This window comes from Sceloporus occidentalis, unplaced genomic scaffold, assembly GCF_023333645.1.
Source record: "Sceloporus occidentalis isolate IW3139 unplaced genomic scaffold, rSceOcc1.0.p SCAF_86, whole genome shotgun sequence".
Classification (NCBI taxonomy): Eukaryota; Metazoa; Chordata; class Lepidosauria; order Squamata; family Phrynosomatidae; genus Sceloporus; species Sceloporus occidentalis.
Window position 1 is genome coordinate 2,117,269 of NW_028317066.1, and position 26,022 is coordinate 2,143,290.

The 26,022-nt window shown below is 43.9% G+C and overlaps 1 protein-coding gene and 1 long non-coding RNA gene across 2 annotated transcripts; one reads left to right on the forward strand and one right to left on the reverse strand.

The window, feature by feature from the left end:
* The first annotated feature begins 14,773 nt into the window (after positions 1-14,773).
* Positions 14,774-16,060, forward strand: LOC149284999 (uncharacterized). Its single transcript, XR_016277808.1, has 3 exons — positions 14,774-14,866; positions 15,307-15,420; positions 15,606-16,060. It is a non-coding gene; the product is annotated as an uncharacterized LOC149284999 (long non-coding RNA).
* A 2,583-nt stretch (positions 16,061-18,643) lies between these two features.
* Positions 18,644-26,022, reverse strand: LOC149285000 (uncharacterized). The gene is made up of 2 exons (XM_089495946.1): positions 25,634-26,022; positions 18,644-19,891 (listed from the first exon to the last, which is right to left on the reverse strand). The coding sequence occupies exons 1-2, from the start codon at positions 25,812-25,814 to the stop codon at positions 18,654-18,656; spliced, it is 1,419 nt and encodes a 472-aa protein (XP_089352072.1). The 5' UTR covers positions 25,815-26,022; the 3' UTR covers positions 18,644-18,653.

A 26,022-nucleotide genomic window follows, 5' to 3' on the forward strand; every position in this document is an offset into this window, starting at 1 on the left:
ATGCTTGCATCTATATGGCCTCTCTCCTGTGTGGACTCTCCGATGACTCACTAGGTGTGACTTCCTAGGAAAGCATTTCCCACAATGCTGGCATGTGTATGGCTTCTCTCCTGTGTGGACTCTCTGATGTCTCAGTAGGTCTGACTTTGTAGAATAACATTTCCCACAATGCTGGCATTTATGCGACTTCTTTCCTGTGTGGATTCTCTCATGACTCAGATGTTCTTCTGTAAAGAATAATAATAGTAATAATAATAATAATAATAATAATAATAAGCTTTATTTGTATACTGCTTTTCCATGGACGATCAAAGCGGTTTCCAATAACAGTTTAACAATACATAATACATCATGACTCTGCTTCTCTCCCCTCAAGATGGTGGCCGGGAGGAGGGCTCTTCTACTTGGCAGGAAGAGGCCTGTTGTTTCTTGCCTGCTTCTCTCCCCTCAAGATGGTGGCCGGGAGGAGGGCTCTTCTACTTGGCAGGCAGAGGCCTGTTGTTTCTTGCCTGCTTCTCTCCCCTCAAGATGGTGGTCGGGAGAAGAACAATGACAGATAAGACTGGAAATTAGAGTTAAGAGAGGAGAGTGTTTCCCCTAGATTTAGCCCCCATTTATGCTTCCCTATTTGACATTAAATTAATAAAGTTGGTGTGAGTGACCTGAGCATGATCCTGTTGCAGATATCCCAAATCCATGAAACGATTGTATCCTTACTCATAGGAGCTAGCAAAGAAGAGATTGGAGGGGGACTGCCTTAAGGGAATCACTGGAAGAAGATAGTCAGAGAAAGGACTGTTGAAAAAATATTCTATTAAACATGTTTAGAAATACTTTGATTGACAGGTGGCATCATATCCTGTGAGACTGTCATAGAGTCCTGAGTCAGAGCCCAAGGCATCATGCAAGCTAACAGCAGAGGTCACTTCATGCTGTTTGGCACTAGGAGATGACTCACAACAATACAGTATACAGCTCACATGCAGATTGGTGTGGATTGGATTGGAGTTGTGTGTACAAGGGATGGTGAAGTTGAAGGAACTCGGAGAGGAGAGCTTGCAAATATTTGTATTATTTTGTAACTCGAGATAGATTTTTTTTGTGTAAAAAGTGGTCAGTGCATTGCCAATATCTATATCTGGATATTTGCTTCTGTACTCTGCTATGTTATTATTGAGCTGCATCTGGGAGTGTCACCCTCAGATTGTGCTGTGTATTGGCTTGTGAACATGATAAGAATTCAGAGCCAAGAAGGACTGAGAGCCAGTGTGCTAATCCTTTTTGTCTGATTTATTTGCTCCAAGCACCCATTGCATTCAATTTGGTTTCAGACCATTCTTCCCCCCAGGACACATTCAAAAGCGATTTAAACCCTTTTGGACACTCAGTTTCTGCCCCCAAGCAACAATTACAGCATAAATATCTGCCCTGACTGGCTGTTCTTTGACTTCAGTTCAATTACAGACAGACAGACTGTCGGTTTACATGGCTAAGCACCTCAATGCAGTCGCCAGCCCCACTTGTCGCATGAGCTCCTGACTTCTCCTTCCATTTTGAACCCTCAGCAATTGGAATCAAGATCTGCCTAGGTAAAGTATTACCATTATGAAAGTCTTACATCTCTTGACCACTCCCACCTGTTATCTAGTTCTTGTGTGTGTATGTGTGTGAACCCTTATGTGTGTGTGTGTATTTTGCTTTTCCCCTCAATAAAAAATAAAAAAAAACTATTTCAAATGCCTTTGGAGTTCTGTGTGCTTTTGAGCCTGGTATAGTTGAGTTGAATCCCAAGGTTGCTCTTGCCCCAACCAAACTTTATATCTCCTTTCAGCTAAGTACCTAATTCCCCTAAAAGCATAGCACTTGCGGGTGTCCTCCCCAGACTCCAGCATTCTGGGTAACAAAGGGCCTCTTGAATCAACCATGGAACTAAGCAAGCTCAGGCAGGAAAAGAAACATTAGAGAACATTGCCATTGTTGTCAAAGCCATTGCAGGGCCAACAGAGGGATTTTACCCAAGAAGACTCTCCAGAGTCTCAAAAGGCTTGAAGGGGGGCCAATAAAGCCAGGAAACTTGGTCAGGGATGGGCTGAGGAGCATTTGGAGTCAAAAAATATTTATCTCCATGGTTCCTTCCCACAAAATCCTAGAATTGACAGTTTAGGATAGGCTATTTGGAACCCTTAGAAAGTGGAGAGCAATAATGACTCACTAAACTACAAATTCCAAGATTTCACAGAAAGCTGCTACGACAAACTATGTGTGAAAGGGATCTAGGAGTCCTGGTAGACCACAACTTGAACCTGGGTCAACACTGTGATGCAGCAGCTAAAAAGGCCAATGTGATCCTAGGACACATCAATGTGAGTATAGTGTTATGGCAGGGGGTTGGACTGGATGGCCTTTCTAGTTTCTTTCAACTCTTTGATTCTGTGTTATAGATTAAGGGAAGTAATAGTGCAATTCTGTTCTACTTTGGTCAGACCCTCACTTGGAATACTGTGTCCATTTCTGGTCACCACAATTCAAAAAGGATGTTGAGAAGCTGGAGTTTATCCAAAGGAGAGCAATAAAAATGGTGAAGGGTTTGGAAACCATCAAGCCCTATGAGGAGTGGTTTAGGGATCTGGGAATGTTTAGCCTGGAGAAGAGAAGGTTAAGAGTGGATAGCCCTGTTCAAATATTTGAAGAGATACTGAGGATGGAGCACGCTTGCTTTCTGCTGCTCTAGAGCAAAGGACAGGGAACAATGGATGCAAGCCACAGGAAAAGAGGTTCCACCAAAACATTAGGAGGAACTTCCTGACAGTAAGAGCTATTCAACAGTGGAATATACTCCCTCAGAGCATGGTGGCATTTCATTATTGTTGTTGATGTTATTATTATTAATTTCTAAAGCGGTCCTTCTTTGAAGGTCTTTAAAGGTCCTTAAAGGTGTTTAAACAAAGGCTAGTTGCCCATCTGCTGGTGATGCTTTCAATGTGTATTCCTGCATGGCAAGGCGTTGAACTAGATGGTCCTTGCTATCTGTTTAAAGTCTTTGATTCTATAATTCTAATGTGGAATCATAGTGTCATGATAATGTAGAATGAAAGGGCCCTCAGTCTTCATAGTAAGGGCAATGAATTCAAATTCCTTACCCACAGAGGCTACATTCTCGTAATTATCCATCATCACATCATTGTACATAAGTCTCTGCTTCTTCGTCAGCAGTTTCCATTCCTCCTCGGTGAAATATACTGCCACATCTGCAAAGGTCACCTGCAATAGAAAATAGCCCTCATCCAGAAAATGACTAATAAAAGGGGAGACATGATGCATCCCAAAAATAATTTGATCACCTCAGAATTTAGTCCAGGAAATAACCTTTACATTCTGTTAGCAAGAAAAAAGCTACTGCCTTTCAGGTCCAGTTTGTCTCGAATTATTCAATGTAATACACAATATAATTTAGGCCATGGCTGGGATATTAATGATAGATTAGAATACTGACTATCCCGACACATATAGTACATTTAGCCTCCAAAGATTATAGTGCATTTAGCCAATTGTTGCCAAATTTCAGAGGCAAATGCCATTTTTAAAAAACAACAGCAGAAAGTGGTGAAGATGGACACAGTTGTTTATGAAGAAGATCACACAAGTGGGAAAGGGCACAACACTTTGTTTTTGCCTCAGACTCCTGCCCCCTTCTTTCTTCTCCAACCCCCACTTTTGAGTTGATGGGCTGCAAACTCCTTGGCAATCATTATGCAGAAATTGAAATGAGCTGAAGAATTGGGAAAGTGGGAGGAAAAGAGAGAAACCAGGACATTTTAAAAGCCCTCGAAATATTGGGATGACAGAGGATTAACCAGGACTGTCTCTGCCAAACTCGGACAGTACTTTATTTGCTTCCTTTCATAAATTGGCCAAGCAGTGGCCCAGATGAAGCTAATAGGATAGTGACTCACCAAAGAGTTGTTGTACCTCAGCAGCCTCCTTCTCTTGGAGCCCAACTCCCTCCGCTTAGCCTCTGTGTCGGCCATCAGGTAGGCAGGGGGTCCTGGTGGTCCTGTACTTGGGTCACTTCCAGTAAGAGAGGCCCCAAAGCCGTGTACAAGGAGGCCGAGATGAAGGTCCTGAGAAAAGGGGCCAGGTTAGGATTGGCTTAGCAAGAAACCCTGCAGCACTCAAAGAGACAGAGAACAACATCCTGCTGGTGACACACGCAGATGAGATATGCCTCCGTTGGGCCTATGCAGAGGTGGGCATTTGCTTCCTAGCCCGATTCCACACGAAACAACACTGGAGCATAGAGGGTTCTGCTGGGTCAGGCTTTCTGGCCTAGTGGCCTCCCATTCTCCCATTGGCCAAAGCAGTTGCCCTCCATCCCCCAGGGAGTTCCCCGGTCAAGCAGGGCAGGAAAGGAGCTCTCTCTTCTCTGTTTGCCCCCCTTCCATGGGATCCAGCCCTCCTCCCAGGATCGGGGGGGCGGGGCACTAGAGGATTGAGCTGATGGGAAGGGAACAACCAATTCCCATGGCAGCCTTCTGCATGCAGAGAAATCACAATTCTGAGAGTGCCTCTGCCCATGTGGAGAGTGCCTATTTTCCACACTGTTGCCTGGCCATCTTGGCTTGGGAATGTCCTGTTCTAGCCACAAGTAGGACTAAATCTTAGCCTGTATCCAATCCTATACTTAGTCCTGATCAGAGTAGAATCACTCAGTCTCTTGGATTTACCTAGAGATTGACTCACCAGTCAATTATGGGTTGAGTCGATCTACACTAGGTTTAACCAACAGGATTCAGGCCTCCTCAGACTTTAAATGCCAATAAGTTGCAATAGAATGTAGAAAATATATATACATAATTATGCCTTGTATAAAATTCATTGTATTGACTTTAGTTTCAATAAAAAATATTTTTAAAAAAGATTTTAAAGTCAGGAATGTTAATTTTTCCATGCTGCGTCATCATCACTGATGAGAATTTGATTTCTCTTTCATGCAGAGGAAGAGGAGGAGGAGGAGGACCACCTTCTTTATGGAAAGATTAAAGAGCAGATCATCAAACAGAGAGTCTGTGAACATCTAGAAAGCAATGCCATAATCACAAAAAGTCAATATTAGTTTCAGAGAAAGAAGTCATGCCTCACAAATCAATCTTGGTAGATGATCCTGGTAGATGAAGGGAATGCTATGGATGTAGTCTATCTTGATTTCAGTAAGGCCTTGGTAGATGAAGGGAATGCTATGGATATAGTATATCTTGATTTCAGTAAGGCCTTGGTAGATGAAGGGAATGCTATGGATATAGTATATCTTGATTTTAGTAAGGTTCCCCATGTCATTCCTGCAAAGAAGCGATTTTGGCCTGCATCAATAGAAGTATAATGTCTAGATCAAGGGAAGTAATAGTGCCACTCTATTCTGCTCTGGTCAGGTCCCACCTGGAACATTTTGTCCAGTTCTGGGCACCACAATTCAAAAAGGATGTTGAGAAACTGGAGTGTGTCCAAAGGAGGGCAACTAAAGTGGTGCAAGTTTTAGAAACCATGCCCTATGAGGAATGACTTAGGGAGCTGGGGATGTTTAGCCTGGAGAAGAGAAAGTTAACAGGTGATATGATAGCTCTGTTTAAAGTTTTGTAGGGATGTCATATTGAAGAGGGAGCAAGCTTGTTTTCTGCTGCTCCAGAGAACAGGACCCGGAACAATGGATGCAAGCTATAGGAAAGAAATTCCACCTCAACATTAGGAGGAACTTCCTGACAGTAAGGGCTGTTCGACAGTGGAACAAACTACGTCCTTGAAGTGCAGTGGAGTCTCCTTCCTTTGAGGTCTTTAAGCAGAGGCTGGGTGGCCATCTGTCAGGGATGCTTTGATTGAGAGTTCCTGCAAGGCAAAATGGGGTTGGACTGGATGGCCTTTGAGGTCTCTTCCAAATCTATGATTCTTTGATTCTATTACTTATATTCCAGGTGGAGAAACTCTGGCCCCTGGGCTGGATAAGACCTGTATTTCTTCAATGATCTGATCAATGGCCTCCCCTTATCATGCCCCCTTCCCCATTTAGACACTGGTGAAAATAATCATTTCATTTTCCCAAATGAGACAAATCTCTGAGCTTAACTGCTGTGTTTATAATATAATATAATATAATATAATATAATATAATAATATAATAATAATAAATTTATGTATATAACACCTTTCCAAAAAGATCAAAGCAGTTTACAAATTGACAATTACAAAATTTGTGTGTTTGTGTGTGTCAGTCATAGCAGGAGCATGAGGTATGTACCTCCTTCCTCTGCTTGCTAAAACCACACAGAAACTGAGGCATGTACATTTGTGTGCATTGTTTCTAAACGAATCTATTGTCAAAATCACAATTTCTTTACTTTTCCTTGTATATTTTTTTAAAAGATGCACACTGCTGAATATGTTGCACTTATACAACAAAAATATATAAATGTATAGGTTTATGAGTGAAGATTGCATCCTGGATTAAGCTCATTTTTTGGAAGTGAAGACCTATGTAAATTCATTTTATAATCCAAGAGAAAAAAAAAACTCACAAAGCTCTAGTAAACAACATGTACACACACAGTCCCCACACAAAGGACTCACTGGCACACTGGTCTGTTACAGACTGCCAAAATAAAGCTGCTTCGGGTCTCTTTGGAGGTATGCTATTTAAATGATGCATGGGTCCTAAGAGTCTGGAGGTCGCGCCAAAGCCACACTCCATTCCTAAGCACTGGAGTGCAGCTTTGGTGAAGCTTCCGGATTCTTAGGATGCATGCATCATTTAAACAGCATACCTCCAAAGAGACCCGAAGCAGCTTTATTTTGGCAGTCTGTAACAGGCCACTGTGTGTCTGGGGTCTGAAAATCTCACTTCCACCTTCTGGGAAGACAATGCTGCCACAGTCTGAATTTGGGGCTTCATGCCTGCAAAGCATGGGCTCAGTCTCTCAGCTGCAGCCCTTCCACACAATCCTGGACTGAAACATTTAAACAAAGATCCTCTTTCAGCTCCAGGAATAAAGGCCTACCTTCAGTACAAAGACCCTGATTCCTGCAGCCCCAGAAAGGCTTCTTCCACAGTCCTTTATGGCCGGAGCTTCCCTGGGTCAGAGTCCGTCTCCTCAGCCGTAGAGAAGGGTTGCTCTGAGTGCGAAGGAGGAGAGGTCCACAGGGCTGAGGGAGGGAAGGCAATGGGAAAAGGTCAGTGCCAATGGCCATGGATAGCAGAAGGTGACAATGCCTAGGAAACTCCTCTGAGTCCCAGCCCTAGGAATGAGAGGCAGGAGTTTTAGTCCAGGGGGCTGAGGGCGTCTCCTTTCCCAAAGGGGGAGGCAAGGACCGGTGGGACCAAAGGGAGGGTCTCTTTCCCTCCTCTCTCTCCCAGCACCCAAAGCCCAGCCTCCCCACTGGCCCTGGGTCCCCTGCCTCCCCTTCCTCAGAGCCTCACAGGCCCCTCCCTCCCTCCCTCCCTCCCCCCAAAATGGAGGGTCAGAGGCACAAAGGGACACACAGCCCTTTTTTGGCTCAAGGAACCTGGCCTCCTTCTTGCTCTGGAGCCTCAGAGAGAGAAAGAGGAACCTCTGTTCTGTTGGGGCATGTGGAAAGACGCACTGTGTCCACCACAACCACCTGCAGAGTTGAACCACGTTGACAGGACGCCAGGGAGAAGGAATCTGTGGAGATGTCTGCAAAGGTATTCTGGTCAAGAAGGAAATATTCCTTCACCACTGCAAACAGCCTTGAGCTCCAGGCTTGAGAAATAACTACAGAACAAGCCTTCACTCTTCACCAGGACTTTAACCTTCGTTTGCAATATTTACAATATATATATATATACACAGTGTATTGGACAACCGTCTCTAATACACACTATTTACACAATCAACAATAATAACACAACCTGTGATGCAGCCACAGTAACACCATCCACAGAGAGGCAGTTGCTCTCACACACCAACTGTCTCACTCTGTCTCTCAGTGACAGTTAGGAAGGAGAGTTGACAGTTGCATCAACATTGTGATGATGCACTGTTCGAATGCTGACACATATAACTGCCACTAGAGCTGTATATAACGTGCACAACAACTCCACCTAGTGGCCACATCCATGTCATTTCCTGACATGTTCAACTGAGGCTTCAGTGAATGTTCCGGAACATTATTCCCCACAGTCACAAGCAGCACAAAATGGCCTCTGGAACACAAAATGGCTGACAAAAGCAAAAAAGGCCACCAGGACACAAAATGGCTCCTTCTGCCTCAGTGCTTGGCAGTTGGCAGTTTGAGGCCTTCAGGGAACACAAAACAGAGGATGAAAGGGCCCCAAAGTCGAAAGTGACCCCAAGCAGGATTTCCAAATTTAACAACACCTAAACATTTTCCTGATGCTATTGAAAGGAGGAACCTGATCCCCTCCTTAATTACAATCAATAATGAAGGCTATTAATATTAATATTAATAGTGCCCATCATCCACAACCCAGCTCAGGTCTTGACCGCTCAGGGAGGCCAGTCCAGCTGCAGGTGGCCCTCAGTCCGTCCGTCTGTCCTCCTTTCCTTCTGCATTCCTCCTCTTTTCCCCAGCATCAGCCCCTTTTCCAAGAAGGCTGCATCCACACTATAGAAATAAGGCACTTTGACACCGCTTTAACCGCTCAGTGTTATGGAATCCTGGAATATTACCTTTGGACACTTAGCTTCTCTGCCAGAGAGCTCTCATGCCACAACAAACTACAAATCCCAGGATTCCATAGGATGGAAACAGGAGAATTAAATAAGTTTTGAACTGGATTATTTATTTAGTGCAGATACAGCCTGAGTCAGTTGTAAAAGCATCCAAGTCAAATCTTATCCTGTTAAAATGGTTTTCCTTTTTTAAAATATATGCAGTTTGCTTTTATGTCTAATCCTTATTCTTCTTGTTGTTGTTTGTTTGTATGTTTGTTTGTTTCATTCTTGGTAATATGAGTTATTCTGGTCTGTCTCCTTCCTTCTTGCCTGAAAATCTATTAATAAGGAAACTGGGGAGACTTTTAAAACCTCCCAAAGGAGCCACTTTTGGCCTTTTTTGGAGGACTAGCCTCCTCTTAGAAGCCAAAGCCCAATGTTTGTGAAGAAGAAGAATAAGGCTTGTATTACAACTATCTTCCCCATTTCTGATCCCTTTTGAAACCCATGTTCCCCAGAAGGAGCAGAGCTGTGTAATAAGAAAACCCTCTCAGAAAAGAGACACAAAAGACACACAAAGAGACACACTTCCTTCCTTTTGGCCCAAGGAGCCTGGCCTCCTTCTCTCTCTGGAGCCTCAGGAGAGAAAGAGAAGCCTCTGTTCAACTGAGACTCAGAGAAGGTTCTGTAACATGATTTCCCAAAGTCACAAGCAGAACAAAATGGCCTCTGGAACACAAGACAGTTACCAGAATACAAAATGGCTGCCTCTTCCTCAGCGCTTGGCTGTTGTCAGTTTGAGGCCTTCAGGGAGAGAGACAGACTGAGGGGAAGAATGGAAGGAGGGCCTTAGGAGATAGCCTTCCTGAGATATTCAAGGTTTTTTGGCCTCAGAAAGGATTTCAGGCAAAGAGAGGTTCCAAATTAATCAAAAAACACTATCAACAAATCTGAGCTAGAAGACATCCTATGGTCAAAGAAAGGTGTCACAATATCTGCACTATATAAATGTATATTAAAGTATTACACTGAAGTTGGAATTGTAAAGGTTAACATGGTGTCCTGGGCACAAGGTTTCGGTAGATCATGAGATTTAAAACAATGGGAAGATACGTGGTCCCAAAAAATAAATTATACCTTGTGTCAAGAAATAAAGGAAAACTACTATAAAATATGTTACCGCTGGTATTTGACACCGGGAAAAAATTGTAAAATATACAGGAACACCATAATAAACGCTGGAAGTGTCCCAGGAAGAGGGGAACCTTATATCATTTGTGGTGGAAGTGCAGGAAAGCAGCAAAATATTAGTCCAAAATCCATAGAGTAATTAAGAAGACATTGGAGATTAAATTAGATAAAAAACTGAGATATTTTTGTTAAACATGGTAGATGATGATTTGGAAAGAAAATACGGATGTGTGTTATTTTATATGATTTCAACAGCCAGAATTGCATATGTGAAGTCTTGGAACAATAAGAAAGTCCCGGACACTGAGGAGTGGTTGAGAAAGCTGTTTGAGGGACTGGAGCTACACAAATTAACAAGGAAGTTAGAGATGGAAAGTCGCACAAATTTTTGGAGGTATGGAAAAAGGTAATAGATTGTTTGGAAAGGAAATGGGGTCAACTGACCATTGAATTACTCATGGTTTGAAAGATATGTAGCTTATTATAACGAAAGAAAGGGGACCCATAAAATAGAGTTAGTTTTTGCTTAGAAAATATATTGTGCTTTTATGAAGGAAAAAAAATTACAGTGTTGGTTTAAATAATAATAATAATACAGTTTATTATTTGGAATAGTTGGAATAGGCCACATGACAAATGGCCATGGAGGGCAGAAGGTGACAATGCCTAGGAAACTCCTCTGAGTCACAGCCATAGTAACTCCTGGTAGTAAATAGTCCAGGGGCTGAGGGGGGTCTCCTTTCCCAAAGGGGGAGGCAAGGACCGTTTCCCATGGGACTTTGAGCCCCATGACCTCTTAGCAAATCTTTGGGAGATGCTGCCTCAAAGCGCATTGGAGGAGTCTCTGTCTGGATGGCCATCTCTTCGGAGGACTTGGAGGGCAGAATGGGGCTGACTGTTTGGCCCTTGGGGCTCCCTTCCAGCCCTAGGAGCCTATGAAGCCTACCTTACAAGGCTGTTGTGGGAGTTTATCACAAGACAATTACTACACAAGAATGGCCACCTTTTAGCAGTTTACAATAAAAGAATATCCATACAATACAATAAAAACTTGTTTCATGATCTCCCAAACCCTGACGCTAACCCTCCCATCCAAAATAAAATACCATTAAATTATTGGACAGTTATTAAAACAATTATTAAAAACAGGGATAGGAGCCAAAGCCCAATGTTTGTGAGGAAGAAGAATAAGTCTTGTATTAAAACTATCCTCCCAATTTCTGATCCCTTTTAAAACCCTTGTTCCCCAGAAGGAGCAGAGCTGTGTAAGAAAACCCTCTCAGGAAATATACACAAAAGACCCACAAAGAGACACACTTCCTTCCTTTTGGCCCAAGGAGCCTGGCCTCCTTCTCTCTCTGGAGCCTCAGGAGAGAAAGAGAAGCCTCTGTTCAACTGAGACTCAGAGAAGGTTCTGGAACAATATTCCCCACAGTCACAAGCAGAACAAAATGGCCAGGGAAGGTGGGAGGGACTGGGATTCCAGCCAATCAGCGCTAGGGATGCTGGGAGGGAGGGGACTCCAGCCAATCAGGGCCAGGGATGGTGGATGGACTGGGATTCCAGCCAATCAGGGCCAGGGATGGTGGGAGGGACTGGGATTCCAGCCAATCAGGGCCAGGGATGGAGGGAGGGACTGGGATTCCAGACAATCAGGGCCAGGGATGGAGGGAGGGACTGGGATTCCAGACAATCAGGGCCAGGGATGGTGGGAGGGACTGAGATTCCAGCCAATCAGGGCCAGGGATGGTGGGAGGGACTGGGATTCCAGCCAATCAGGGCCAGGGATGGTGGATGGACTGGGATTCCAGCCAATCAGGGCCAGGGATGGAGGGAGGGACTGGGATTCCAGACAATCAGGGCCAGGGATGGAGGGAGGGACTGGGATTCCAGACAATCAGGGCCAGGGATGGAGGGAGGGACTGGGATTCCAGACAATCAGGGCCAGGGATGGTGGGAGGGACTGGGATTCCAGCCAATCAGGGCCAGGGATGGTGGGAGGGACTGAGATTCCAGCCAATCAGGGCCAGGGATGGTGGGAGGGACTGGGATTCCAGCCAATCAGGGCCAGGGATGGAGGGAGGGACTGGGATTCCAGACAATCAGGGCCAGGGATGGTGGGAGGGACTGGGATTCCAGCCAATCAGGGCCAGGGATGGAGGGAGGGACTGGGATTCCAGACAATCAGGGCCAGGGATGGTGGGAGGGACTGGGATTCCAGACAATCAGGGCCAGGGATGGTGGGAGGGACTGGGATTCCAGCCAATCAGGGCCAGGGATGGTAGATGGACTGGGATTCCAGCCAATCAGGGCCAGGGATGGAGGGAGGGACTGGGATTCCAGCCAATCAGGGCCAGGGATGGAGGGAGGGACTGGGATTCCAGCCAATCAGGGCCAGGGATGGAGGAAGGGACTGGGATTCCAGCCAATCAGGGCCAGGGATGGTGGGAGGGACTGGGTTTCCAGCCAATCAGGGCCAGGGATGGAGGGAGGGACTGGGATTCCAGCCAATCAGGGCCAGGGATGGTGGGAGGGACTGGGATTCCAGCCAATCAGGGCCAGGGATGGTGGGAGGGACTGGGATTCCAGACAATCAGGGCCAGGGAAGGTGGGAGGGACTGGGATTCCAGCCAATCAGTGCTAGGGATGCTGGGAGGGAGGGGACTCCAGCCAATCAGGGCCAGGGATGGTGGGAGGGAGGGGATTCCAGCCAATGGCAGCCCCTCAGAGTGTGCTCAGGAGGCAATCATGTATGAAATACATATCATAATAGCATCACAAAGAGGGATATAGCCAGGATTTTGGAGAGGGGGGGGTCCAGAAAACTCCTTCAATATTAACAGCGTATTTTTATAAGTGAGGCCTAAAACTTGACAAAATAATAACAATATAAAGGCACAAAACATGATAAATGGAGAGCAATATGAAAAATCATTTAAATATTAGTCCTGTTCACAAGGAAGAGACCTAAAAACAGGGAACCTTTACAAACTTGTCTCAGGGCCTCAATGGTTTGTTGTGGTTTATATTGACTTGACGCGTATAAGTCTAAACACACAACAAGGTCACAAAGTCTCAGGGCTTGCAAAATAACAGCAAGTCCTATGCTCTCAGCCTCTGAGGATGGCAATGGCAGGACCCCATTTGGTTTACAACAATGACCCTGTCATTACATGGCAGGTTTGGGCTGGATTAGATGGCCTTTGAGGGTCCCTTCCGGCTCTAAATGAATGGAGGCAGATTGGATGTAACCTCCTCTGCAGCCATGGAGTCCCTTGGGCAAGAAGAAGTCACTCTCTCTCAGCCTCCTCAGGGGAAGGCAGTGGAAAACCTCCCTCTGAAGAAACCTTGCTAAGAAAACCTCGCGATAGGGTCGCCATAATTAAAAACATGACTTGAAAGCACAGAACACACAGCAGCAGCAGCAATAATAATAATAGCCACAGAGTTAACATGACTGACAGTATCAAGAGCCATAATGATAATAAATAACCCAAAGCTGTTTTGGGTCCCAATCTGAGGAGAAAGGTGGGATACAAACATCACCACCACCAATTATTATTATTGTTGTTGCTGTTGTTGTATTTCTCCCTGTGTTGGAGCCCTCTTACTAGGAAAACCTGCCCCCTTCCAGCCTCCAAATGGCCCTCTTTCCCCCAGTCCTGCCTTGCAAACGGGGTCTGTGTGCTCTTTTCCCACCCACCCCCAAAACCCTGCAAAATGTTGGCAATCCGTTTGGTCTTCTCTGGGCCTTCTTCGCCCTGCAGCCATCCTTCCCCCATGATCCCTGACTTTGGAAGCACCAGGAGCCCACCCAGCGAGGAAGGAGAAAGGCAGAGGGAACGACGACATTACCTGCCCTCCCTCCTGACCCTCCATCCCTCAAAAAAAGCACCAATTCTGGGGGGGGGGGGGGAGGGCCGCCTTTATCTCCCCCAGAGGGAGGGGAAGTGTGGACTGCACAGGAAGGGTGGGTGGGTATGGGGTGGAAGGAAAGAGTCCCTTCCTTCCTTCCTTCCTTCCTTCCTTCCTTCCTTCCTTCCTGTCTTCCTTCCTTCTCCTCCTTCTCTTCCTCTCCTTCTGCAGGAATGGAGATATTTTTTCTGCCAAAAGTGCAGAGGAAGAAGAGGAGCAGAAAGAGAGGGAGAGAGGGAGAGAGGGAGAAAGAAAGGGAAAGAAGTCGCAGGGAGGGAAGCTCTGCTCCAGGAGGAGGAGGAGGAGGAGGGAGGAGTGTGAAGGGGGGGTCCAGACCCTCCCCCTTGGATACGTCCCTGTCACAAAGTATAAAAATTTCAATTAGACTAATCACAGGGCAGTGGGCAGTTATGCTGTTATGACCAGAGGTAAAAATATATACACAATTATAATTATATATAAATGCTGATGTTGACAAGAACCTGGGAGGTGCATACATGTGCATGTGTATGTACCCCCATATTTCTCCATGCATTTGCTTATGTTTAAATTGTACACAAGTAGAAGAGTATATATAAATGTGTGTGTGTATGTGTTTGTGTGTGTCTCTCTCTCTCTCTCTCTATATATATATATATATATATATGATCCAACAAATATGTGTACATGTCCTTGCATATCTATCTATCTATCTATCTATCTATCTATCTATCTATCTATCTATCATCTATCTATCTATCTATCTATCTATCTATCTAAATACGTGTGCGTACACATGTACATGTTCAGACAGATATTTATGGTTATGTATAGATGTATCTATGGGTGTTGTATGCAATATCTATAGACTTGAAACATTCCATACACACACAGAGAGAGAGAGCGAGAGAGAGATGTACAGATGTATATGCACAAACACACATTCACACATACATCTGTTGTTGTCCATTGTTCTGGTCTGTTGTTCCAGGTGATGCTGGAGAAGAGCCCTGCCTCCAGCGGAACCAGAGGCTGCAGGCGATGAGGAGAGGGACTCCTTGCCCAATGCATCGCTCACCTGGAGGGCCAGCACCAGGAAGGTCAGTCCCCCCACCTTCACAAAGGCCCCATTCCTACTCCCTCATTTGCCCTGGATAGAACTGGGCAGATCCGGCTGCCCCCATATTGAATCTCCCCGGAAACAAGTTCCTACTACCCTTTACCTCAATCGGGGTCATCTACCCCCTGAACTTGACCCGATCATGACCGGGGCTGAGTTCATATTTGCTGGCAGCAGGGAAGGGACAGTTGTTTTCAAAAGGAAAGGCTTTCAGAAAAACCGCGCTAAGGGGGATTTGCCCTGGATCTCTTGTGCAAGCCCCTGATCGAGTTGTGTTAAAATCGAAGCAAGTGTGAACTTCCAACTTTTAAACCGGTTTGGGAACCAGGGTAAAACATAGTCTGAATGGCCCCTACATTTAAGGGTGAAGGGAGCAAGAAACAACAAGCAAAGTCTAAACACTTCCTTTGACCATTGCAGCCTTGGAGCGTGTCGCCACCCTCGAACTGTCAATGGCTCCACTGCAGCAAGGCCAGGAGCAGCACAGAATGTGGCTATAACAACTCGGTGTGTGGTGCTCCCCACAACAATGATGTGGGTCTTCCTTTTTTATGTTCAATTTTTTTTATTATACTGAGATATTCCCATGATAGTATTTAAATTACCAAATATCGACCAAATATTAACTATTAATTTAAGGGAATGTTATCACCCTTTTCTTCAAATGTTTTAAGACAATTCCATTCCGTTTCTAAATCTTCTTTTGATTTCCCTCTTAGTAAGGCAGATACTATTGTGGTGGAAATATTCCTTGTTGAAATAAAAAAAACTATAGAAAGATGGAGTCACCTTTGTCAGCCAGAGAGATGGTTTTTGAAATAAAGGATTGGAGTTTAGAAAAACTAGAGCAAAGGAATAATGAGTGCGTCTTGACCTAGATGGAAGCTGGCACCAGTAAAAAGACATAACATAATGTACTGAGATAAGGACATTCAGAAGCAAGGTTAGGAGGAAGGCTACAGGAGGGGGTAAGGAGTGATGATGCAGTTTTAATGTATGCATGTATTTCTGTTCTGATTGTAAGAATTCTGTATGTTTAAATTGTAATTAGCCAATCAGGTGTATTGAAGAAGCTTCTTTGTCTTGAATAATATAAAAAGAGCCATTTTGTCTTGTTCGGGGTCTCAGCTTTTGGAACTTGAATTCCACTGAGTTCATTGTTTTCCTTTGTCGACAATTGGAAATAAACTTATGGATTTTCAATTACTAGGTCCTTTTGCCAATCCTAGAAATTTAAGTTTCCTGAAATTTCTGTTACACTATGTCCATATTTCTAGCTTCATGTATCTTAATCAACCAATATTCGATAGAAGGATTAATTGTAGATTTCCAAACTTGAGCAAATAAGATCCTTGCAAATGAGACCATATATAAAACAATTCTATTGTATTTTACTGACTTTATGTTGTGTGTCATGTTTAGTAAAAATAAACTTGGTTCAAAGGGAATATTCATATCAAGAATGTTTTGGATGCTTCCATGAATCCTTTGCCAGAATCCTTTAGCTTTAATGCATGTCCACCAATATGAAAGAAGCTTCCCTCGGGTTCCCCACATTTCCAGCACTTAGTATTGCCAGTTTTGTATATCTGGTGGATGTTTTGGGGGTTTAGATGTCACCTGTATAACATTTTGATATAATTTTCTTTATACTTTTGGCACAGAGTGAATTTATTTGTTCCTTTCCACGATTTTCCCCATTCCTCTATAGTTATAGTTTTATTTATATCACGTGCCCATCTTATCATGCTGTGTTTAATAATTTCATCTTCTAGATCTCTTTCTTTTAATAGTTTATAACATTTGGATATGTGTTTACCTTTTTTGTCCATCATAATTTTATCTATTTCATTGTTATCCATCATTAACTCAGGAGCTTTATTATCTGCCTTAAAACGATTGTTTAATTAGTTGTATAAAAACCAATCCTTCATGTTTCCTCTTTCGTTAACTCCTTCCGTAGATTTCATATTGTATTTTCCTTCTGGTGTTCTGTTTATTAAATCTCCGTATCTTAGCCATGGAGTATCTTTCTCCTTTGTTCTATTGAAATAGGCTTCTTGCAGTGACACCCAAAATTGATGTCTCATTTTATACCATACTTTAAGCAATGATCTTCTTATAACATGATGGTTAAAAGCATTATTATATTTTGGTTTTGTATACCACATATATGCATGTATACCAAGATTCACGTTAGCTTTTTCTATATTCAATAAAGTCTTGTTTTCTAATTTGAATCATTCTTCTAGTCATTTGAGACAAGCTGCATAATAATACAGCTTAAAGTTTGGTAAGTTACATCCCCCCTTGAAGCAAAGATCATTTACTAAGGCAACCATAACAGTTTCGACTCCGTATCCCATCCTGAGGCCAGTTTGAAATGGGTCCAGATAATCTGTTTCATCCAAGACCACTTGGAGATGAAGAGCAACTGCCCTCTCAATCATATTGTTTAGAAATGGGAGACTGGTCTGTAATTGTTCATGTCCAAGGGATCTAGGGAGGACTTTTCCATAAAGGGCCGTAGCACCGCTTCTTTTAAGCATGATGGAAAATAGCCCTAACTAAGAGATGCATCTATGATATATCTCAGGTGATATAAAAAGGGCAAGGGTCGGGAGGGTGAGTTCTCCTCTTCACACTTCCAAGGAGCTTGTCCACATCCTCAGTACTCAGATTCAAATTGATCCAGTATGATCTTATTCAGGGACACCTCACTTACAGCCTCCGCAATAATGCTGACGTCCAATTTGGCTCTTATCTGAGAGACATTATCTGTGAAATAGTCATTTAAAGCATCATAGTTAGCTGTGGAAGGCTCTAATAATGGGTTCCAGGAGGAAGGTGCCTAATCAGGTCCCAAATCCTCCCCCCCCCCGACTTCAGCAGTCCCTTTATGCTTCTCTTCCCTTGGCACTTTCATTCCTTTCAGATGCCCCAAAGACCCCTTCTCAGCATGCGCAGGGATCGTAAGGCCTTTGCTGCTGCTGCTTATTCCGCTGGCGGCCTTTGGAAGAAGGGAAGGACTACGGCCTTTTTTCCTTCCTTCCTTCCTTCCGGAATGGAGCCCAAGCAGTGCAGCTCGACTCAGGAGGGAAAGGCTGGGAAGTCTCTGCTTTGTACATATAGTTCTGTCTCTCTGAGTATATATGTGTGTTTGCCTCTGTTTTTATGACTGGGAATGGAGCTGAGGGCTGAGGAGAGAAGAAAGGGTACATTTTGTGCAAATGCAGAATTTCTGTACACCAATGAGTCAAGTGTGTTGAAACAACAAAAACTTTATTTCAAACACACAATCAGAAATTCAGTCTTTAAGTCAGAGCTGCCCTCCCCAAACCAAACATTAAAACCCCAAAACCTAAAACATCACACTCGTCCAAATCTGGCCCCCACCTCCAATTCCCACAGTCTATGCCCCACAGATAACAAGGCCCCCTTTGCCATTCCCACAAACTAGCCCTTTCTGTTAACACCTGCCCCCAACTTTCTTCAGCCAACATCGAACAAATTCCAAATGCTATCATTCCCACCCCTCTGTTTAACTAACCTTTTCCACCATCATGATCCCCACTCAAATTTATAAACGAAAGCAATAATCTATAATAAAGGCAATTAAAACCTCAAAATAACAAAATATAATTGAAAAACATAAACAGGCATATAGACACACAAACCTAACACACGGAATCACAAGGGCTTTTTCTTATCACCACAAGATTTAAAATATATTCTTTGTTTTGCTTCTTGATAAATATAATGTTAGTTCATTTCTGGAATTTATGTGGCTTCTCTCCTGTGTGGACTCTCTGATGTGTCACTAGGTTTGACTTTGAAGAAAAACATTTCCCACAATCCTGGCATTTGTTTGGGTTCTCTCCTGTGTGGACTCTCTGATGTGCCAATAGGTATGACTTGGAAGAAAAACATTTCCAACAACGCTGGCATTTGTATGGCTTCTCTCTTGTGTGGACTCTCTGATGTGCCAATAGGTGTGACTTCTGAGAAAAACCTTTCCCACAATGCTGGCATTTGTATGGCTTCTCTCCTGTGTGGACTCTCTGATGTGTCACTAGGTTTGACTTTGAAGAAAAACATTTCCCACAATCCTGGCATTTGTTTGGGTTTCCTCCTGTGTGGCCTCTCTGATGTGCCAATAGGTATGACTTGGAAGAAAAACACTTCCCACAATCCTGGCATTTGTGTTGGTTCTCTCCTGTGTGGCCTCTCTGATGTGCCAATAGGTATGACTTTGAAGAAAAACATTTCCAACAACGCTGGCATTTGTATGGCTTCTCTCCTGTGTGGACTCTCTGATGTGGTAATAGGTATGACTTTGAAGAAAAACATCTCCCACAATGCTGGCATTTGTATGGCTTCTCTCCTGTGTGGACTCTCTGATGTACCAATAGGTGTGACTTCTGAGAAAAACATTTCCAACAACGCTGGCATTTGTATGACTTCTCTCCTGTGTGGACTCTCTGATGTGTCACTAGGCTTGACTTGGAAGAAAAACATTTCCCACAATCCTGGCATTTGTTTGGGTTTCCTCCTGTGTGGCCTCTCTGATGTGCCAATAGGTATGACTTGGAAGAAAAACACTTCCCACAATCCTGGCATTTGTGTTGGTTCTCTCCTGTGTGGCCTCTCTGATGTGCCAATAGGTATGACTTTGAAGAAAAACATTTCCAACAACGCTGGCATTTGTATGGCTTCTCTCCTGTGTGGAATCTCTGATGTGGTAATAGGTATGACTTTGAAGAAAAACATCTCCCACAATGCTGGCATTTGTATGGCTTCTCTCCTGTGTGGACTCTCTGATGTACCAATAGGTGTGACTTCTGAGAAAAACATTTCCAACAACGCTGGCATTTGTATGGCTTCTCTCCTGTGTGGACTCTCTGATGTGTCACTAGGTGTGACTTCTGAGAAAAACATTTCCCACAATGCTGGCATTTGTGTGGCTTCTCTCCTGTGTGGACTCTCTCGTGACTGACAAATTCTTCTGTAAAGGAGGACAATGACAGACAAGACTGAATCTCAGTGTTAAGAGAGGAAAGTGTTGCCCCAAGATTTAGCCCCACGTTCATCCATCCCTATTTGAGATTAAATTAATAATGTTGGTGTGAGTGACCTGAGCATGACCCTGTTCTGGATGCCCCAAATCCATATAATGACTGTATCCTTACTCAGAGCTACCAAAGAAGAAATTGAAGGGGAACTGTCATGAGGAAATCAGTAGAAGCAGATAGTCAGGCATTTGAAAAAAGCCCTCTTAAAAAAGCCCTCCCTGGACCCTCTGGATAGAAATAACTATAGGCCAGTCTCGTTGTTGCCATTCTTGAGCAAGGTGATCGAGAGGGCGGTCGCCAATCAACTACAGGCAGTCTTGGATGAAGCTGATTATCTGGACCCATTTCAAACCGGATTCAGGGCAGGATACGGAGTTGAGACGGCCTTGGTCGCCTTAGTTGATGATCTCCGTCTAGGCATTGACAGGGGAAGTGTGACCCTGCTGGTGCTCTTAGACCTCTCAGCGGCCTTCGATACCATCGACCATGGTATCCTTCTGGAACGCCTGAGAGAGTTTGGTATCGGAGGCACTGTTCTACAGTGGTTCCGGTCCTACCTCTCAGGCAGATTCCAGATGGTGGCTCTAGGAGACAGTTGCTCTTCTAAAAGAGAGATAAAATTTGGTGTACCCCAGGGCGCAATATTGTCTCCTATGCTGTTTAACATTTACATGAAGCCGCTGGGAAAAATCATCCAGAGACATGGGGCAGGATGTTATCAGTACGCTGATGACATCCAAATATATTTCTCTATGTCTCAGACTGATGCAGTGACTAAGGATGGCATCTCTCCTCTGAATGCCTGTCTTGGGGCGGTAATGGACTGGATGAGGGAAAACCGACTCAAGCTGAATCCAGGTAAGACGGAGGTACTTGTTATAGGAAACCCAAGCCCAGGTATGGAATTATGTCAGCCAGTTCTGGATGGGGTCACACTTCCCCTGAAAGACTCTGTCCGCAGCTTAGGGGTGCTCCTTGACTCGTCGCTTCACCTGACAGCTCAGGTAGATGCGACAGTCAGGAGCACTTGTTATCAGCTTCGGCTGATACGCCAGCTGCGCCCCTTCCTGGAGCAGGGAGACCTTGAAACAGTTGTACATGCGCTGGTCACCTCTCGATTGGACTTCTGTAATGTGCTGTATATGGGGCTACCCTTGTGCCAAGTTCAGAAACTTCAACTTGTACAAAATATGGCAGCCAGGTTAATTACAGGTACTCGTCGTACCGACCACATAACACCGGTTTTGAAATCCCTTCACTGGCTGCCAATTAGTTTCCGGGCAAGGTACAAGGTGTTGGTGATTACCTTCAAAGCCCTACATGGCTTGGGTCCAGAATACTTAAGAGACCGCCTACTTCCATACTGTCCGTCCCGCACTCTAAGGTCCTCGGGGAAGAATCTACTTCAGCCAATAAAATCTAGGCTAACTTCAGTCACCCAGAGGGCCTTTTCCATCGCAGCTCCGAAGCTACGGAATGACCTGCCGAAGGAGATCCGTGACATTTATACTCTTACAGCCTTTAAGAAGGCTCTTAAAACGGATCTCTTCCGGCAAGCCTTCCCTACCTAGTTCTACTCCCCATTTACTGTGACTTATGTCACTCTGTCCACCAATTCTTCTCTTAAATTTAATGAGAAGAATTACATTAAAATTAATTAAAATAAAATCCTTGCCTCAAGAAGAAGAGCCCTCCCTCCATGACATCATCATCAGACCTGGGAGGGAGTGAAAAAGAGAGGCCCAACTTCCATCAGGCCTAACTGTGAATGTACTCACTTCGCTCTCTGTAATTTTATTGTATTTTATTTTATTATCTTTATTTTTACTGTTGTAATCCGCCTGGATTCCTTGTGATTGGGCGGGCTATAAATAAATCATTATTATTATTATTATTATTATTATTTGAAAAATATTCCAATATATATATGTAAAAATACTTTGATTGAAAAGTGGCATCATTTCCTGTGAGACTGCCATAGAGTCTTGAGTCAGAGCACATGGCATGATGCAAGCTAACTGCAGAGGACGCTTCATGCTGTGTGGCACCAGGAGATGACTCACAACCAATACAGTATACAGCTCACATGTGGATTGATGTGGGTTGGAGTTGTATGTACAAGAGATTGTGAAGTTAATGAAAGTCAGAGAGGAGAGCTGGTACATATTTGTTTTCTATTGCAACTCAAGCTAAAGAACCTCCAAGGACTTGGAGGAAATCAACTGGGTCTGTGAGTTATTTTTAAGTGTGGAAAGTGGTTAATGCATTGCCAATGCCTATATCTGGAGATTTGCTACTGTACTCTGCTATGTTATTATTGAACTCTGGGAGTGTCGCCTTCAGACTGTGCTATACATTGGCTTTGAATGGGACCAGAATTCAGAGCCAAGAAGGACCTGAGAGCCGGTGTGATAATCCTTTTTGGCTGAAGTATTTCCACCAAGCACCCATTTAATTTAATTCAGTTTCAGACAATTCTTTCCCCACCCAAGAAACATGCTAAAGCAATTCCAAGTTATGGAACAACTTGCCGGAGGAGATCCGTCTTAACACCACCTTGGATGCTTTCAAGAAAGGACTGAAGACGGATCCCTTCCGGCAGACTTACCCAGCTGACCTCTTGTAAAGAACTTAAGGAAAAATTCCACATCTGATCACAACTGTGCATTTTAAATGAATTTTTTATTTGTCCCAAATTGAGTTTTAAGCGTTTTGTTGTTTTACTGTGTGTAAATTGAATGCTATTGTTGTTTTGTGGCTATTTTACGGTTGTAATACCGCCTCACTCCATTGAGAGAGGCAGGTAAATACAAATAAAACTTATTATTATTATTATTATTATCAGTATAATCTGTGAGGTTGGTGGCTGCCTCCCAATCCCCAAGGCCCCTCTCCTGGCCCTTCCCAGAGGTCCCTTTCTCTCCGCACAGAGCTAGGAAATCCTGGCTTTGCTCCTGCCTTCCCCTCCTGGCTCCCATTGGCCTAGAATCATAGAGATGGAAGAGACTACGAGGGCCATCCAGTCCAACCCCATTCTGCCATGTAGGAATCAAAGCATCCCTGACAGATGGCCATCCAGCCTCTGTTTGAAGATCTCTAAGAAAGGAGACTCCACCAAAATCTCAGAGGGAGTTTGTTCCATTGTCGAACAGACCTTACTGTCAGGAAGTTCCTTCTTATGTTGAAGTGGAATCTCTTTTACTGCAGTTTGCATCCATTGTTCCGTGTTCTAGTCTCTGGAGCAGCAGAAAACAAGCTTGACATTCCTTCAAATATTTAAACAGGGCTATCATATCACCCCTTAACCTTCTCTTCTCCAGGCTAAACATCCCTAGTTACCCAAGTCGTTCCTCATAGTTTCCAAATCCTGCACCATTTCAGTCGCCCTCCTTTGGACATGCTCCAGTTTCTCCACATCCTTTTTGAATTGTGGTGCCCAGAACTGGACACAGTATTCCAGGTGGGGCCTGACCAAGGCAGAATACAGTGGCACTATTACTTCCCTTGATCCTGACACTATACTTCTATTGATGCAACCTAAATCGCATTGGCCTTGTTAGCTGCCGCATTACACTGTTGACTCATGTTCAACTTGTGGTTTACTTGGACTACTAGATCCCTTTCACACGTAGTTTCATTCAGCCAGGTGTCCCCCATCCTATATCTGTTATTTCATTTCCCTCTTAAGCCTAATCTCCTTCCCTTTCTCCCTCCGCTCTCCAACCTTCCTTCTTGCCCATCTGCACTGCTTCAGTATTTCACCTTCACCATCTCTTTCCTGCCTTTCTGTTTTTCACATTCGCTCCTTCTCTCTATCACAGACACACACCCATTTATGTGATGCATAAAAGGGACACTTAAAGGTTCATTTGTTGAGAAAGGCAGGATAATCCATATACAAATTACTCATTGGGAAAGGCAAAGCAAGGGGGCTGGGACCTGGACTTCTGTTTTGGTGAGGATCAAGCACCAGGGAGCAGTATTAAATAATAATAATAAATAAATGGTTTATTTGTATACCGCCCTTCCAAAGATCAGGGCGGTTCACAACAGTTAAAAATTACATAAAAAGTTTCAATATACAATGTTAAAATACAAACAACACAAAAAGAAAAACAACAACAAATGCCCCCCCAGGTTAGGAACCCATTGCCTGTGCGGCCTTAAGACATCTCTAAGACAGGGATGGGCTACTGTTGGGGATTGGGGGCGTCACATTGGCCCCCTGGGGATCTCAGGGGCAACTGCACATTGTATTGCCTGAAAATAGGAATAAAGTTTTGTGCCTCAGTATCCCATTGCATCCCTTTGGGGAAGTGAAGCAGAACCTCAAAAGGCTGGAAGAGGGCCAAAAAATGAAAGATACTCAGAAATGTGCTACCATTTCCATGAGAAATGCATTACTGGTAATCTCCATACTGTCTTCCTACAAAATCCTAGCATTGGTGTGATATCTGGGGGCGGAACTGAGTTTCAGAATTAAAAAGTCATTTGCTTCCACCAAAAGGTTTATTGAGAAACTCGGGCAGAAGCGTCCATTAATAAGTCTAAGCTGTCTCTGAAGTGTCTAAACCTTTTCCCTCCGTCATGAACTACCTTCACACTCCTCCCTTTTCCTCCCCTTCAGCCCCTAAACAGCCCGGCTGCCAAGGTACCTCTTGCCTTCTTCTTCCACTGTTCACATACGCCACTCACCCCTGGAGCATGTCTGCCACCCAGAGTTCACAGAACAGGCAGTTAACAGCCTCCACAACTGCTTCCCTTCCCTGAAGCCATTCTAGGCCCCAATATCCTTACCAACTACTTAAAACTACTATCGTTTAAACGACTAACAATTTCTCCCTAAACCCCAAAAACATTCTGGATGAATGACAGAAGCTGGATTTGGCAATTGGCAATTTACAATGCGGGATTTAGAATCCTTATAAAGTGGAGAGCAATAGTGCCTCACAAAACTACAAATTCAGATATTCTACAGGATGTTGCTATCACAATTAAACTACATTTGAAAGGGATCTATGACTCCCAGTAGACCAGAAGTTGAACTTGGGCAAAAGTGTGATGCGGCAGCTAAAAAGGCCCATGTGATTCTAGGCTGCATCAATACGAGTATAGTTTCTAGATCAAGGGAAGTAATAGTGCCACTCTATAGAGCTTTGGTCAGGCTTCACTTGGAATAATCCTGTGTCCAGGTCTGGCCTCTGAAATTCATAAAGGATGTTGACAGGTTGGAACATGCCCAGAGGAGGGCAACCAAAATGGTGAAGGATCTGGAAACCATCAAGCCCTATGAGGAGCGGCTTAGAGAGCTGGGTATGTTTACCCTGGAGAAAAGAAAATTAACAACAAATATGATATCCATGTTTAAATATTGGAAAGGGTCGTTTTGAGGATGAACCAAGCTTGGTTTCTGCTGCTACAGAGAAAGGAGACACCACAATGGATGCAAACCACAGGGAAAGAGGTTCCACCTAAACATTAACAGTAAGACCTATCGGACAGTGCAATATACTCCCTTAAAATTTGGTGGAGTCCTCTTCTTTGGAGGTCTTTAAACAGAGGCTGGATGGTGTTTGGAAATGTATTCCTGCATGGCAGAAGTGGGTTGAACTGGATGGCCCTTGTGGTCTATTCCAACTATGATTCTATAATGCTAGTGGATTCCGGTTCCTTACCCACAGAGGCCACGTTCTCATAATTCTCCATCATTACAGAACTGTACATAAGTCTCTGCTTCTTCGTCAACAGTTTCCATTCGTTCTCCGTGAAATATACTGCCACATCCGCAAAGGTCACCTGCAACAGAAAATAGCCCCCATCCAGAGAGTGACTAAACAAAAGGGGAGGAAAGCACATGGTGCATCCAAATATTATTTCATCACTTTAGAATTCAGTCTAGGAAATAAACTTTAAATGCCGTCAGCCAGAAAAAAGCTACTGCCTTTCAGATCCAGTTTGTCTTTAATCTTTTCAATATAATATACAATATAATTTAGGCCATAGCTGGGATGTTGATGATGGATTAGGATACTGACTGTCCCAAAATATATAGTACATTTAGCCA

Bases quoted from the DNA above. Each gene is read 5' to 3' on its own strand.
- LOC149285000 (XM_089495946.1), bottom strand. From the start codon at position 25,814: ATGTGCTTTCCTCCCCTTTTGTTTAGTCACTCTCTGGATGGGGGCTAT. The intron at 19,892-25,633 runs GTAAGGAACCGG...CCTCCTTTACAG, and splicing joins TGAGAACGTGGCCTCTGTGG to AAGAATTTGTCAGTCACGAG.